This window comes from Bufo gargarizans, chromosome 2, assembly GCF_014858855.1.
Source record: "Bufo gargarizans isolate SCDJY-AF-19 chromosome 2, ASM1485885v1, whole genome shotgun sequence".
Lineage (NCBI taxonomy): Eukaryota > Metazoa > Chordata > Amphibia > Anura > Bufonidae > Bufo > Bufo gargarizans.
Window position 1 is genome coordinate 53052938 of NC_058081.1, and position 15072 is coordinate 53068009.

Below are 15072 nucleotides of genomic sequence, written 5' to 3' on the forward strand. Positions count from 1 at the left end.
GATGTACACATCTCCAGGGTTACAGACTACAGATGTACACATCTCCAGGGTTACAGACTACAGATGTACACATCTCCAGGGTTACAGACTACAGATGTACACATCTCCAGGGTTACAGACTACAGATGTACACATCCAGGGTTACAGACTACAGATGTACACATCTCCAGGGTTACAGACTACAGATGTACACATCTCCAGGGTTACAGACTACAGATGTACACATCTCCAGGGTTACAGACTACAGATGTACACATCTCCAGGGTTACAGACTACAGATGTACACATCTCCAGGGTTACAGACTACAGATGTACACATCTCCAGGGTTACAGACTACAGATGTACACATCTCCACGGTTACAGACTACAGATGTACACATCTCCAGGGTTACAGACTACAGATGTACACATCTCCAGGGTTACAGACTACAGATGTACACATCTCCAGGGTTACAGACTACAGATGTACACATCTCCAGGGTTGGTTACAGACTACAGATGTACACATCTCCAGGGTTGGTTACAGACTACAGATGTACACATCCAGGGTTACAGACTACAGATGTACACATCTCCAGGGTTACAGACTACAGATGTACACATCCAGGGTTACAGACCTATGCATCTCCAGGGTTACAGACCTATGCATCTCCAGGGTTACAGATCTACACATCTCCAGGGTTACAGACTACAGACCTGTGCATCTCCAGGGTTACAGACTACAGATCTACACATCTCCATGGTTACAGACTACAGATGTACACATCCAGGGTTACAGACCTATGCATCTCCAGGGTTACAGACCTATGCATCTCCAGGGTTACAGATCTACACATCTCCAGGGTTACAGACTACAGACCTGTGCATCTCCAGGGTTACAGACTACAGATCTACACATCTCCAGGGTTACAGACTACAGATCTATGCATATCCAGGGTTACAGACCTATACATCTCCAGGGTTACAGACTACAGATGTACACATCTCCAGGGTTACAGACTACAGATGTACACATCCAGGGTTACAGACTACAGATGTACACATCCAGGGTTACAGACCTATGCATCTCCAGGGTTACAGACCTATGCATCTCCAGGGTTACAGATCTACACATCTCCAGGGTTACAGACTACAGACCTGTGCATCTCCAGGGTTACAGACTACAGACCTGTGCATCTCCAGGGTTACAGACTACAGATCTACACATCTCCAGGGTTACAGACTACAGATCTATGCATATCCAGGGTTACAGACCTATACATCTCCAGGGTTACAGACTACAGACGGTTTTCTCTGATCCAGCAGTCGTTTTTTCTTTTCCTGCCAGTTTTTATGTCTGTAGGCTCAGAAGATGCAAGTGGTCAGATGTAAGACACATGATTATTCAGGGTCTGACTACACACAGGTTTATTAGTTGATGCTTGAAAACAGAAAAATTCCAGCACTTACGATTTTGGTAGCTAAAAACTTCGTCTTTCAACAAAAGTTCGAAACGCGTCAAGTTTGCTACACTTGTGGGTGGATGTCCTGTGCATTTTGTCTACTGCCTGAATAAAAGACGACGTTTTTAGCTACCAAAATCGTAAGTGCTGGAATTTTTCTGTTTTCAAGCATCAACATTATACAGGCTCACCAGCCTTTTTCCGTGCACGCAGGTGGACTTTCTTTGTATGTATTCACACCGAAGGTTTATTAGTTGTCTGCCACCATGGAGAAACATCTGCATTAAGCTTTAGTGAATCAATTCAACCAGTTTGAAATTTGTCCTGAATTTCCCAAAAAGTTTGGATTCTAATAAACCTGAATTTTTTTAAAAATTTGTTTTGGGAGAGAGAGCGAGCATGCTACTATAGGTTTCTGGGAAATATATATGTATTATCTGGGGGGTACTTTTTCCTCATTACAGAGAGCTCCCGGTATGCTTATTACATGTGGGGGGAGTATGTAGGCCAGGCAACACCTAGCTGATGCCAGCAGATGTAAGATTTGCTCATTTTCATATATATTTTTCAGAGAAACCCAGAGGAGTGATGACTGGTTTACGTTACTCCTCATGCATACTTGGCGACCTCCATAAGAAGAAATATTACCCTAACCAAGGCCTCTCATACAGCCGAACAAATTTTCTTTGCTCAGCTCTGTTAAAGGGTAGTTACCTAAAAAGAGCTGGGCTCCCGGTATAAGACCCTCAGTTTCCATTACTTTTTGCGTAGACTAGCTTATATCCATTCTCTTTTCCATAGAAGCATTATGTGGGGATGTAAGCACAGCCACAAATCTTACTTAGAAAAAGCACTGATTGAGAAGTTTGAGGCTACCACTAGGGGGAAAAAAATTATGAGAAATTACTGATTGAACAGTTTGAGGCTACCACTAAAAACTTAGTGAATAAAAATAGGGGAAAATCAATCTCTGAAGCACAAGGAGGTATGGAAAAAATACCTACTACAGATCAGCAAATCCGTTCAATATGGAATTGATACTACGTTTTCCAGGAAAAAGTGGATTCTAACAAACCCAAATATTTTGCAATTCATTTCAGGCAAACTGAGAGATCCACATGTGAAAAACATGTGCAATTCAGCTTTCTTTCTAAAAAGATTTGAAAAAAAGCTGAATGTTTCACAACTACAGCGTAGCTTTCCAATCATTGCTCAATCATTTAATGGGGGGGGGGGGGTCACTGAAGAGAAGGAAAAGGTAGAGTTACTAAATGTTTTTTTTTAGCTCTGTATATACAAAAGAAGAGAAGGGAGCTGATATCTGTGGTGCTGGGGCTGTTAGTGCATCCAGTAATGTACTCAATTGGCTAACTGTAGATATGGTCCAAGACAAGTTAAATAAGGTAAATGTGAAAAAGGCTCCGGGTCCAGATGGATTACACCCAAGAGTGCCTAAAGAGCTCAGCTCAGTCATTGCTGTGCCTAAAGGTTCAATGTGGATAAATGTTTTATTGAGAAGGATTTGGGTGTTCTTGTGGATGGTAGATTAAATTACAGCATACAATGTCAATCAGCTGCTTCTAAGGCCACCAGGATATTGTCATGCATTAAACGAGGCATGGACTCGCAGGGCAGGAATGTGATATTACCAATTTACAAAGCGCTGGTGCGGCCTCATCTGGAATATGCAGTTCACTTCTAGGCACCAGTCCATAGAAAGGACGCACTGCAGCTGGAAAAAGTACAGAGGAGAGCGACTAAACTGATAAGGGGAATGGAGGGTCTAATTAGTTATGAAGAAAGATTAAAAGAATTACATTTATTTAGTCTTGAGAAGAGACGTCTAAGGAGGGACATGATTAACCTGTACAAATATATAAATGGGCCATACAAAAAATACGGTGAAAAATTGTTCGATGTAAAATGTCCTCAAAAGACAAGGGGGCACTGCCTCCGACTGGAGAGGAAAAAGTTCTGTCTCCAGAAGCATCAAAGCTTCTTTACTGTAAGAACTGTGGATCTGTGGAATAGACTTCCTCAGGACGTGGTCACAGCAGGGACAGTGGACAGTTATAAAAGGGTTTAGATGAATTATTGAAAGTAAAAGACATTAATGCTTATGAAAATGTGTAGAAATAGGAGTCTCAATTCCTTCTCGGACTCATGTCCCCATGAAAAACAGACAGAATTGGCTTTTCTAGCTGAAAGGCCTTGGGAATCCTCTGTCTGGGTTCTATTCCTATTTTGGAGAGCACTTAGTATATGTGATGACCATTGTGGGCTAGGTAATGCTCCTGTTGGTTTCTGGAAAAATTATATGCAAACTATTATGGCTAACATCAGCTGGCATCATAAAGAATAAATTTTTTATTTTTAGAAAAGCTAATTTGCATATATTTGGGTTTTTGGTAAAATATTCAAATTGGGGTTTCTGACAAAAAGGAAAAAAAAAAATCTGATGCTAGCTGTTAGACATGCTAATTTGCATATATTTTCCTAGAAAGCAAGAAGAGCGTTGTCTACCCTATATCGTGTATGTTAACTGGTCTCCATAATTGAAATAGTACCCACCCAGAGGTCCCTGCAAGGCCTCTCAGAAAGAAAATCCGATTCTATCTGCTTTGTCATGAAAAATCTAGATGCAGATGTCAGGCTGGCTTAGCTATTTTCTATGGCAGCTCTGAGCTGTCATATATTTCTGTTTAGGCGCACGGACTGTAGGAGAATGCGCCTAATTTATGAGGAGGTGTATACATCTCATCATAGATTAGGTGCATCCTCTGGCAGCACAGGGGAGATCAAGATCAGTGCAGAAAGCACAGGTCTTGATAAATCTCCCCCAATGTGTCATTTTGTTTATGACTAAGGTTGGTGCCACGATCTTCCCCCAGACTACGCATATATTTGCCTAGAAATCCAGAGTAGCATACTAGTCTCTCTTCCTCTCTCTACCCCTAGAGGGTGTTTTTGGGGGAAAAAAAGTCCTATGAGACAAGATAATGTTATAAAACAGTTTTTTTTTTAATCAAGACAATTCTGAACATTGCCTCATTGTTATTATGGATGCATTAGGGCAATACAATATAGTTGCAGATCTGTACATTCCCTTTTAAAAGTGAGCTTTCTATCTTGGTATTTCTGATAGGCTCCTTGGTCTGGATCTTGTGGTCAGAGATGAAAATGGAAATATCCTCGATCCAGATGAGACCAGTGTGATTACCCTCTTCCGTTCCCATGAGACGGCTTCTAGGAGGATTGATGAGAGGATACAGGAAGAGAAGGTACAGAATGCTAAGGATGACTGTATTCTGATATAATACTGTAAAAATTCTAATTGAGCAACATGTGATAACAGACCATATCCTCTAATGTGATCCTATCAGGAGGGACATGATTGGAGTGTCTCCGGTGTTTAATTACCTGTGCCATGTCCTGGCCCTCAGATCCAGCACTAAGCATAACACAGACTATTTTGATTAGAGTGTTCCTATAAAGTACTGTAACTCGTATTTGCCGATATCAAATAGTCAAGAAAATTCAGTAGTTCCCCATCGCTCTCATTCTTCAAGACTGGATATAGTAAATGACAGGTTTCATAAAGCTTGAACAACACTTAGGACATGCACCTTAGTGTGAAACTTCAAATTTATAATCTAGAATTACAAAATGAGTGCTCTGTGCTGTGTATTAGCTTACTTGCAGGCTACACACCCTGTTCAGTTCTCTATAGGGCACAGAAAAGCCTTAAATTTATGCAGTCCTTTACTCTCTCCCTGCTTAGAGAAAGAAAGATGGATGTAGAGCACAAGATAGATAGTGAGATATAGATACAACTATGTAACTTGAATATCTAACCCAAACAAGAAAATGCTGGATCTCATTGTGTCCTTAGTAAGAATTGGTTAAATAGTGAAGTCGTGTGATCACAGCAGCATTGGCATTGATTGAAGAAAGCAATCTCTGCAATCTCATAGGGGTACAGTAAGTAAAATGTGAGCTAGCAGACTGGTAGAGATGACTGTGACCAGGCTGCAACTCCACTGTATCCTGTTCATAGATAAAAGTGTAGGAGAGCAGCACAAATGGCACAGAATGTGTGATTTAATACTGTGTAGTAATAATGTTTCTTTTTGTTATTGCTTTTCCCTCTCAGTCCCAGCTGCAAACTCTGGATTGCCGAAGTCCTGCTATGCTCCATCTAGCTCACACGTACAGCCTGTATGTCAACCTCAAGAACTTTGTATGTAACATGGCGGAGGATGCAGAACTGCTGATGTGTCTTTATGACCCAGATAGTTCCCACTTAATTAGGTAAGGCCGTGGTCACTTATATGTCATATCCAATCACAATAAGAAGCGTTAATGCAAAATCTTTGCTCAATTTCTCTACCTGCAGTGAGAATTACCTGGTACGCTGGAGTAGTTCTGGTATGCCAAAAGAAATCGAGAAATTAAACAACCTGCAGGCAGTGTTCACAGTGAGTATTGCCCTACCTCCTTTAATTATTTTTGATCCTTCCTCAGTTGAAATACAATCATCGTCTGTGTATTTTATTGTATTTTCATTGTAGTACATACTGTATGTCTCCTTATTGTTTATTACATACAGTGCCTTGCAAAACTCCTTGAACGTTTCCACGTTTTTTCATGTTACATCCACAAACTAAACTTACTGTATTTTATTGGGATTTTATGTGATATGCCAACACAAAGTATGTGTGACGTGAAAAAGAAAATGATACATGGTTTTCATAATTTTCAATAAATAAAAATCTGGAAAGTGTGGCGTGCATTTGTATTCAGCCCCCCTGAGTCAATACCTTGTAGGACCACATTTCACTGCAAGTCTTTTGGGGTATGTCTCTACCAGCTTTGCACATCTAGAGGATAACATTTTTGCCAATTTTTCCTTGTAAAATAGCCCAAGCTCCGTCTGTGAACAGCAATTTTAAAGTCTTGCCACAGATTCTCATTGGGATTTAGGTCTGGACTGTGACTGGGCCATTCTAACACATGAATATGCTTTGATCTAAACCAGTGGTCGGCAAAGTGCGGCTCGCGAGCCACAAGCGGCTCTTTAGACCCTTCTATGCGGCTCACTAGGGCTGCACGATATATCGAAAAAATTATCGAATCGCGATAATCAGCAAATGCGATATGGCGATTTGGCCGACCCGAAAATGCTGCGATTATATATGAAGGGGCCCCGCACACATAACTGTCTTTGTGGGTAAAGTATTTTACTACTGTCTGAAACAATCTCTCTCCTATTGATAAAATGGCCAGCCTCTGTACTCACTGTCACTATGAATGCACTGCAGCTACATCACTTCCGGGTATAGACTTTTGTCCTGGTATAGAAAAGTGGCAGAACACCGGCCGGCACGTGACTGACGCCACTTAGTCCCGCTCCTGCTTCCTGAATTAAGTGGGAGGAGCGTGACTAAGTGACATCAGTCACGCGCCGGCCGGCCGGCCGGCCCGCTCGCTACCGTGCATTCATAGTGAAAGTGGATACAGAGGCTGGCCATTTTATCAATAGGAGAGAGATTGTTTCAGACAGTAGTAAAATACTTCACACACAAAGCCAGTTATGTGCGCAGTTTAGGACACATGAGGGGACCCATAGGGCCAGGAGGGGGACCAGCATAAGATGCTATATGTGTGTCTTATGCTGGCTCCCCTCATGGCCCTATGTGTCATAGCACACATCCCCTAACAGTGCCATCCACAAATCCACCCCATACCAGCGTCATCCACAGGTCCCCCAAAACAGTGTCCTCCACAGATCCCCCATAACAGTGTCCTCCACAGATCCCCCATAACAGTGTCCTCCACAGATCCCCCATAACAGTGTCCTCCACAGATCCCCCATAACAGTGTCCTCCACAGATCCCCCATAACAGTGTCCTCCACAGATCCCCCATAACAGTGTCCTCCACAGAGCCCCCATAACAGTGTCCTCCACAGAGCCCCCATAACAGTGTCCTCCACAGAGCCCCCATAACAGTGTCCTCCACAGAGCCCCCCATAACAGTGTCCTCCACAGAGCCCCCCATAACAGTGTCCTCCACAGAGCCCCCATAACAGTGTCCTCCACAGATCCCCCATAACAGTGTCCTCCACAGATCCCCCATAACAGTGTCCTCCACAGATCCCCCATAACAGTGTCCTCCACAGATCCCCCACATAACAGCGTCCTCCACAGATCCCCCACATAACAGCGTCCTCCACAGATCCCCCACATAACAGCGTCCTCCACAGATCCCCCACATAACAGCGTCATCCACAGATCCCCCACATAACAGCGTCATCCACAGATCCCCCACATAACAGCGTCATCCACAGATCCCCCACATAACAGCGTCATCCACAGATCCCCCACATAACAGCGTCATCCACAGATCCCCCATAACAGTGGGTCATCCACAGATCCCCCATAACAGTGCGTCATCCACAGATCCCCCATAACAGTGGGTCATCCACAGATCCCCCATAACAGTGGGTCATCCACAGATCCCCCATAACAGTGGGTCATCCACAGAAGCTTAGCAGTGGATTCAGGTTTTAGAAATGTGGCTCTCAAAAGAAATTTCAATAGTGGTTTTGGCGATATTTGGCTCAGTTGACAAATAAGTTTGCCCACCACTGATCTAAACCATAACATTGTAGCTCTGGCTGTATGTTTAGGGTCTATCCTGCTGGAAGGTTTTCCTCCAGGATTGCCCTGTATTTAGCTCCATCCATCTTCCCATCAGCTCTGACCAGTTTCACTATCATTGCTGAAGAAAAGCATCCCCACAGCATTATGCTGCCACCACCATGTTTTATGGTGGGGATGGTGTGTTCAGGGTGATGTGCAGTGTTAGTTTTCTGCCACACATAGCTTTTTACGTTTAGGCCAAAAAGGTCAATTTTGGTCTTATCTGACCAGAGCCCCTTCTTCCCCATGTTTTCTGCCCCCTACATGGCTTGTTGCAAACTGCAAATGGGACTTCTTATGACTTGCTTTCAAAAATGGCTTTCTTCTAGCCACTCTTCCATAAAGGCCAGACTTGTGGAGTACACGACTAATAGTTGTCCTGTGGACAGATTCTCCCACCTGAGCTGTGAATCTCTGCAGCTCCTCCAGAGTGACCATGGGCCTCTTGGCTGCTTCTCTAATTAGTGCTCACCTTACCTGCGCTGTCAGTTTAGGTGGGCGGCCATGTCTTGCTAGGTTTGCAGTTGTTCCTTACTCAGATGATGGATTAAACAGTGCTCCATGAGATGTTCAGAGCTTGTCATATTTTTTTATAACATAACCCTGCTTTAAACTCCTCCACAACTTTATCCCTGACCTGTATTGTGTGTTCCTTGGTTTTCATGATGCTGTTTGATCACTAATGTTCTCTAAAAAACCTCTGAGGCCTTTACAAAACAACTGTAGTTATACTGAGAAGAAATTTATACACAGGTGGACTCTATTTATTTAATAATTAGGCGACTTCTAAAGGCAATTGGTTACACCGGATTTTATTTAGGGATATCAGAGTACAGGGGGCTGAATACAAATACACAACACATTTTTCAGACTTTATTTATAAAAAAAATTGAAAACCGTGTAGCATTTTCTTTTCCCTTCACACATACTTGCTACTTTGTGTTGGTCTACCACATAAAGTCCCAATAAAATACATTTAGGTTTGTGGATGTAATGTGAAAACATGTGGAAAAGTTCAAGGGGTGTGAATACTTTTTCCAGACGCATATAGTATATCTGACTATTATATTTCATTGGCATCTATTGCTACTTAAAGGGTATCCCACCTCCATTCATTCTCTGCCTGGATGAGGTGGCCATCAGCCATATCACCAGGCAGTTTGGGAGTTGTGGCCCCCGGTTCTGGATACAGGTGAGTATTCCTAAAATGGGAATACCACTTTAAGATCAATCTTGAACCGAATAACAAAATCTGAGGTATCACTCAATTTTCCTTTCTTAATCCAGACACTTAATTTATGAGGATCCCCTTTTGCACTTATGGCTGCCGTTAAAGGGAACCTGTCATCAACTTTATGCTGACCTCACTGAGGGCAGCATAAGTTAGTAACAGAAATGCTGATGTCAGCGGTGTGTCACTCATGAGCTATAAGTAAGTGGTTGCCGAGAACAAGCATCATAATCATTGCAGCACAGACCTTGGAAAGAGTCACATCTACCTGAGAAGAGTCCTGGTTATTCATGAATTCCTGCTCTCCTGCCCGTCTGCTGATGATTGGCAGTTCTCTCCTAGAGAGAAAGGGAGACAACTAGGTAGAAGCCGGTCAGTCATCAGCAGGTGGGCAGGAGAGCAGGAATTAATGAATAACCATGACTCTTCTCAGGTGACCATGACTCTTTTTAGGACCAGTCTGCAATGATTGTGATTTTGGTCCTCGCAACCACTTACTTTTGACTTTTAAATGACAGACCACTGAAATCAACTCACCTGTCTCTGCTTTATTCTGCCGTTAGTATGGACACCATAAAGTTGATGACAGGTTCCCTTTAAGGCCTCATGTGATCCGCAAAAAAGTAAGGATCGGATATGGGCCAAAACAGCAGTTTTGTGCATAAGGCCTAAAGGGGTTATGCCATAATTGATGTAAAAAATTTATATCGGACGTGATCTAGTACTTTACAGTTTCTTTCTAACAAAGCTAATCAACATTATCACGGTAGACTTTCCTTTTACATGGGCCAATGATCAGTAACATTCAGATTCATAGGAACATTTTCTCGGCCAATCATGGATCCACTGATCAGCTGTCAGCTCGATTCTCCATATGTTACTGACAATATGCATACCTTAGGGGAGGTGAACATTCATTGGCTCATATAAAGACTCTTTAATTGACAGCGTCAATCAGTTGTTATATTGTCAGTCGGCGGCGTTATGGCCTCTATACCTGTCATTTAAGTCAAGTTTCTTCTCATGCGTCTCTAATCTAAAGGGGTTTAACTGGAGTTGTCATCAATATCAGATACGTTGGCGTCCAACTATTGGGGTTTGAAGTTATTTGAAGTTGAGATCACATCCATTGGTCACATTGCAGCAACCAGGCTACGGGACGTGCGTGAGTGTCGGTGGGTGGATGGTTGTAGTAGTAGTAGTTGTACTCGTGGTTCTGAAGCTCCCTGGGCTGTTGTGCAGTGACTTGAAGGGCACACCGGTTCTTCCCTTCGGAGAACACACTGGTTCTTGGGATCTTCTTGCCTGATGGGGTTCAAGGTGTCCTTGATGTTGATGGTTTTACAGTGCGAGGCGGGGTCCACAGATGTTACCGTTCTAATGGCTGCGCAGGTAATCATAAGCCATAAAATGTCTCCTTAAAGCGGAAGCAGTCTTTCTTACTCTGCACTTTGCTAACTGACTCATGCTTTAGCATCCATTTGGGGTGTAATACCTCACTTTAGGTAATGCAACCAAAGGGCAGTTCTCCCTCACTACAGGCAAACACTTCTCCTCCATTTGTTGAACAGGTTGCAGTACTTACATTACATTTCCACGATATCCATCTTGGGATGTGGAGATTTTCCACAGCAGCCAAACTATGCTTTGGTGTGCTCAGGCACCTGAGGCTTCTTCTGAACATATAGATAAAGAGTATGGTGGCTCACTCCGCTTGTGGATGTGGATGGGTGCTACCAGGCCTAATGACTCACCCAGTCAGAAAGGAAAAGCAAGATATATAGAGAGGCTGAGCCCTCTCCACCTGGACCACACAGAGGCTGACGCAATAAATACTGATAATAGTATTTATTACACCTAAATACGGATCAATTACTAAAACAATATAAACAATAAAATATTCAGGATAAAACCAGCAAAATATTCAGGATAAAAACAGCAAAATATTCAGGATAAAAACAGCATCATAAAAAACTGAACATACAATGAAATGCGATGGGTACTTTAAAACTCGGAATAGTTAATATATCCTAAGTTGTATATAATCGATGGAAGTTCGATATTAAATAATCGAAAATATGAAAAAAATCGAGAGGTATTTTTTGTCGACTGGGTACTCAAATATTCGGATAAATGTCCGGACTAAATTCAATGAATTTCTTTCGATTATTTCATTCGATTATTACAATATATTCGACAGGTATCCCCTGTATGGCAAAACAATAATCACACTTGCGATTGCCGTCTGACTAAAGCTCACAGTGGCGTCCCACGTGGCTTATGGTGTCAGATCCGGCGGTACCTGATTAAGATAGTTCAGCTGGAGCGATGCAGGCAAGTTGACAGCCCTCGATATGAGAATTCTCCAGTGGTCTTCTCGACTTTTTCAGGTAGGGCAAAAGTGTGAATCAAGTGTAGCTTTTGTCGTGACTATGTTAGTATATAGGTCAGGATGTTACCTGTATGCCATAAAAATTCGTCAGGGTGAAATTTTCGATCCAAGTTGTTGGGGTCAAGACGTTCATCAGCTGATGTGCAGGTCTTAAAAACCAGACGCGTTTCGGGGTCTTTTCCTAGCCCCTTCCTCAGTGGTCCACTGTCCCACCACACTCCCCTATGGCCCGCCGGACGTTCTCGGCCAAGGGAGGCATACGCCCAGCTTGCCTCCGACTCCGAGAGTCCCAGTGAGGACGAGGATGACCCCACTTTCCTGTTGTCATCCGCGTCCTCCTCATTATCTAGCGATGATGATAAGCCCCCAAGGCGGCGGAGACGCCGCAAGGCGGAGCAAGGGGACTGCCATGTTAGGGACCCTGTGGCCCACCCTAGTACAAGCAGCTCTGGGGCTCGTACTAGTTTTCCGGCCCACCAGTTAAATCCACCGGAACCCCCTGCCGGTGAACTTGTCTGGTGTACCCCAGAGCGATATGAGCCCGCGATTCCTGATTTTGTAGGCCAATCAGGAATCCAGATTTCCACAGTGGGCTACACTTGTAACATCCCAGAGTATGTTACTAAAAACTCTGTCTCCCTCGGGGTCTTTTCCTAGCCCCTTCCTCAGTGGACCACTGAGGAAGGGGCTAGGAAAAGACCCCGAAACGAGTCTGGTTTTTAAGACCCGCACATCAGCTGATGAACGTTTTGACCCCAACAACTTGGATCGAAAATTTCACCCTGACGAATTTTTATGGCATACAGCTAACATCCTGACCTATATACTAACAGAGTTACGACAAAAGCTACACTTGATTGACACTTTCGCCCTACCTGAAAAAGTCGAGAAGACCACTGGAGAATTCTCATATCAAGGGCTGTCAACTTGCCTACATCGCTCCAGCTGAATTATCTTAATCAGGTACCGCCGGATCTGACACCATAAGCCACGAGGGACGCCACTGTGAGCTTTAGTCAGACGGCAATCGCAAGTGTGATTATTGTTTTGCCATACAGGGGATACCTGTCGAATATATTGTAATAATCGAATTAAATAAATCAAAATGATCTTTCTTCTGAACATAGGTGCTGTAGAATCTTTTTTAAGACAGGTTATCTCTACAGATCTTTCTCTACACCTCTCTTGCTTCTGGTCCACTTTTTGGAAATGTTTTGGCTCTATCCTGGCTGGTACCAGGTCCAGGATGAGCTGGCCTGTCTGATACATACATGTGCTTTTTTCTCTTAGCCCTTGCTAGGCTGGACTCAAACTGACTCTAGAATTTTCTGCCCTCTTCTGACTCCAGCCTCATCTAGTGGTGGCTAAGAATATGGCCTGTGGGTACCATACAGAAATATAGTTAATGTATTAATGACATGAAAAATACAATCTGTAGTCTTCTGCGCCTCCTGGAGCAGGAAGCTGCAGCATGGCCTATGTGCAGCTCAGTCCCAATCAAGTGAATAGGCCTGTTCTGCAATAACAAGCACAACCACTATACGATGTACGGCGCTGTGCATGGTATGCTGTGAGGAGGCCTCAGCACTTGTCCAATTGCTGCTGCCCTTTCAGGGCTGCTAATTGTTGGACCCCCACCGATCTGGTATTGATGACCTATGATGATCAATATTGTATTCCATAAAACCCCTTTGAACCTCTTATCGTGAATAAAAATAGGTACGTCCTAGGTATTTATATCCACCAGTCCTCAACCAGCCTACGTTTATCATGTTCTGGTGGTGATGTCTTCTACTCCATGTCTCTTCATCTATGTATGAAATAAGTTCTTAACTCTATTGGTTGAAAAGATTGGATAAAACACAAGCTTTCTGTCTTTTACTTATTTTCAATCAGACGTGCAGTACAACATTTGGCCTCCCTTGCTTTTCCTACCCATAAAGTATCACCCTTTGTTGTCCAGCATTTTCTAGCACAGTCTTCCTTGATGTCTGCTACTTTCTTCTTTTTCTGCTTTTCCTTGTTGATCTTGAACCAGATCCATTTTGTTTTTCATTGTAGTTTTGACCTCTCTCCTCTTCAGGACCTTAGCAGTCTGGATTTAATACGACCACGGATCAGCCTCGTATGTCAGATTGTACGAGTAGGACACATGGAAATGAAGGATGGCAAGAAACATACATTTGGCTTGAGAAGGCCCTTTGGTGTTGCAGGTAAACTCGGCAATAATCATATTTTGTATACAGTCTACATTTTCAGTAATGTATTAAAATTATCCCTATGATATTGTCCTGGGCCACACACACCTAAGCACCCATTTTGTATTCCCATTTTGTGAAAGGAAATTGGGAGGAAGGATAAAAAGACACTGGGGATGTAGAAATCAAAATAAGACTATGGACATCTTTGCACCTTATTATTGTTCATTTTCTTCCTAAATATGAAATTGACCAACTTTCTAAATAGTCTTCATTAAAACATTTCTTACCATCTTTCTGCCGTAGAGTGTGTCTAAGTTCTTTGCACAACAGCCTGTGTTGCTGCTTCTGATATAGATCTATCTGCACACTGCTCCTGTTTCTGATGGCTCTCTCTGCTCTTCCCCTCACTTCTTTCAGATGCGGACCCGTTCAATTCAATGGATGCTGTGTGCATATCTATGTCCATTTTATGGCCCCGCAAGCAAAAAAAATAAACATGTCCTATTGTTGTTCATTTTACAGACAAGAATAGGTGTTTCTAACAAAGGAAGAGACATGCTGATCTGCATAATGCAGAAATTACAAGCCCAGTATCTGTGTTTTGTGGATCCGCAATTTTCAGACCCCAAAGCAGATATGGTCCTGTGATTGCCCCCTTAGAGATAGCAGCACTGTTGGGGGAATAGGATGTACATGGCAGATCAGAGTGTGGAGAGGAGGGAAAGCGTCCAAGTCTTCAGTGAGGGCAGATTACACAGGTTGCACTTTATCAAAGTGAAAATAGGAAGGAAAACTGTCATGGCAGGGGAAGGGGGGAATCACAGTACAGAGAGAGAGAGAGAGAGATACACCCTTGTCATACTCTGCATGCATGGGGAGAGGGGAAATCATGTAACCGGCATTGGTGTTTGTTAGAGAGGAGAGATCCCTCATGAGATGTTGAAGGCTAAATCAGCTGTGCTGGTAAATGGGACTACATCAGCACGTACTGTGCTTCTGGGTAATGTCCATAGCCTTTAATTGTTATTGACCCCTGAACTCACTAATGATAATGGTGGTTATGGTGTAATGAGACTCAATTACAAGTCGCGCTATGGAACCA

The 15072-nt window shown here is 43.1% G+C and overlaps 1 protein-coding gene across 1 annotated transcript in view; it reads left to right on the plus strand.

Annotated features, from left to right (window-relative positions):
• The window catches only part of DOCK5 (dedicator of cytokinesis 5), a gene marked incomplete at its 3' end in the record, with an annotated part of 90936 nt that overhangs the window by 37123 nt on the left and 38741 nt on the right, over positions 1-15072 (plus strand). Inside the window, exons 7-10 of the mRNA XM_044276961.1 lie at positions 4589-4724; positions 5597-5754; positions 5840-5921; positions 13853-13982. Of these exons, the coding sequence (XP_044132896.1) occupies positions 4589-4724; positions 5597-5754; positions 5840-5921; positions 13853-13982 (506 nt within the window). The remainder of the gene's footprint in view (positions 1-4588; positions 4725-5596; positions 5755-5839; positions 5922-13852; positions 13983-15072) is intronic.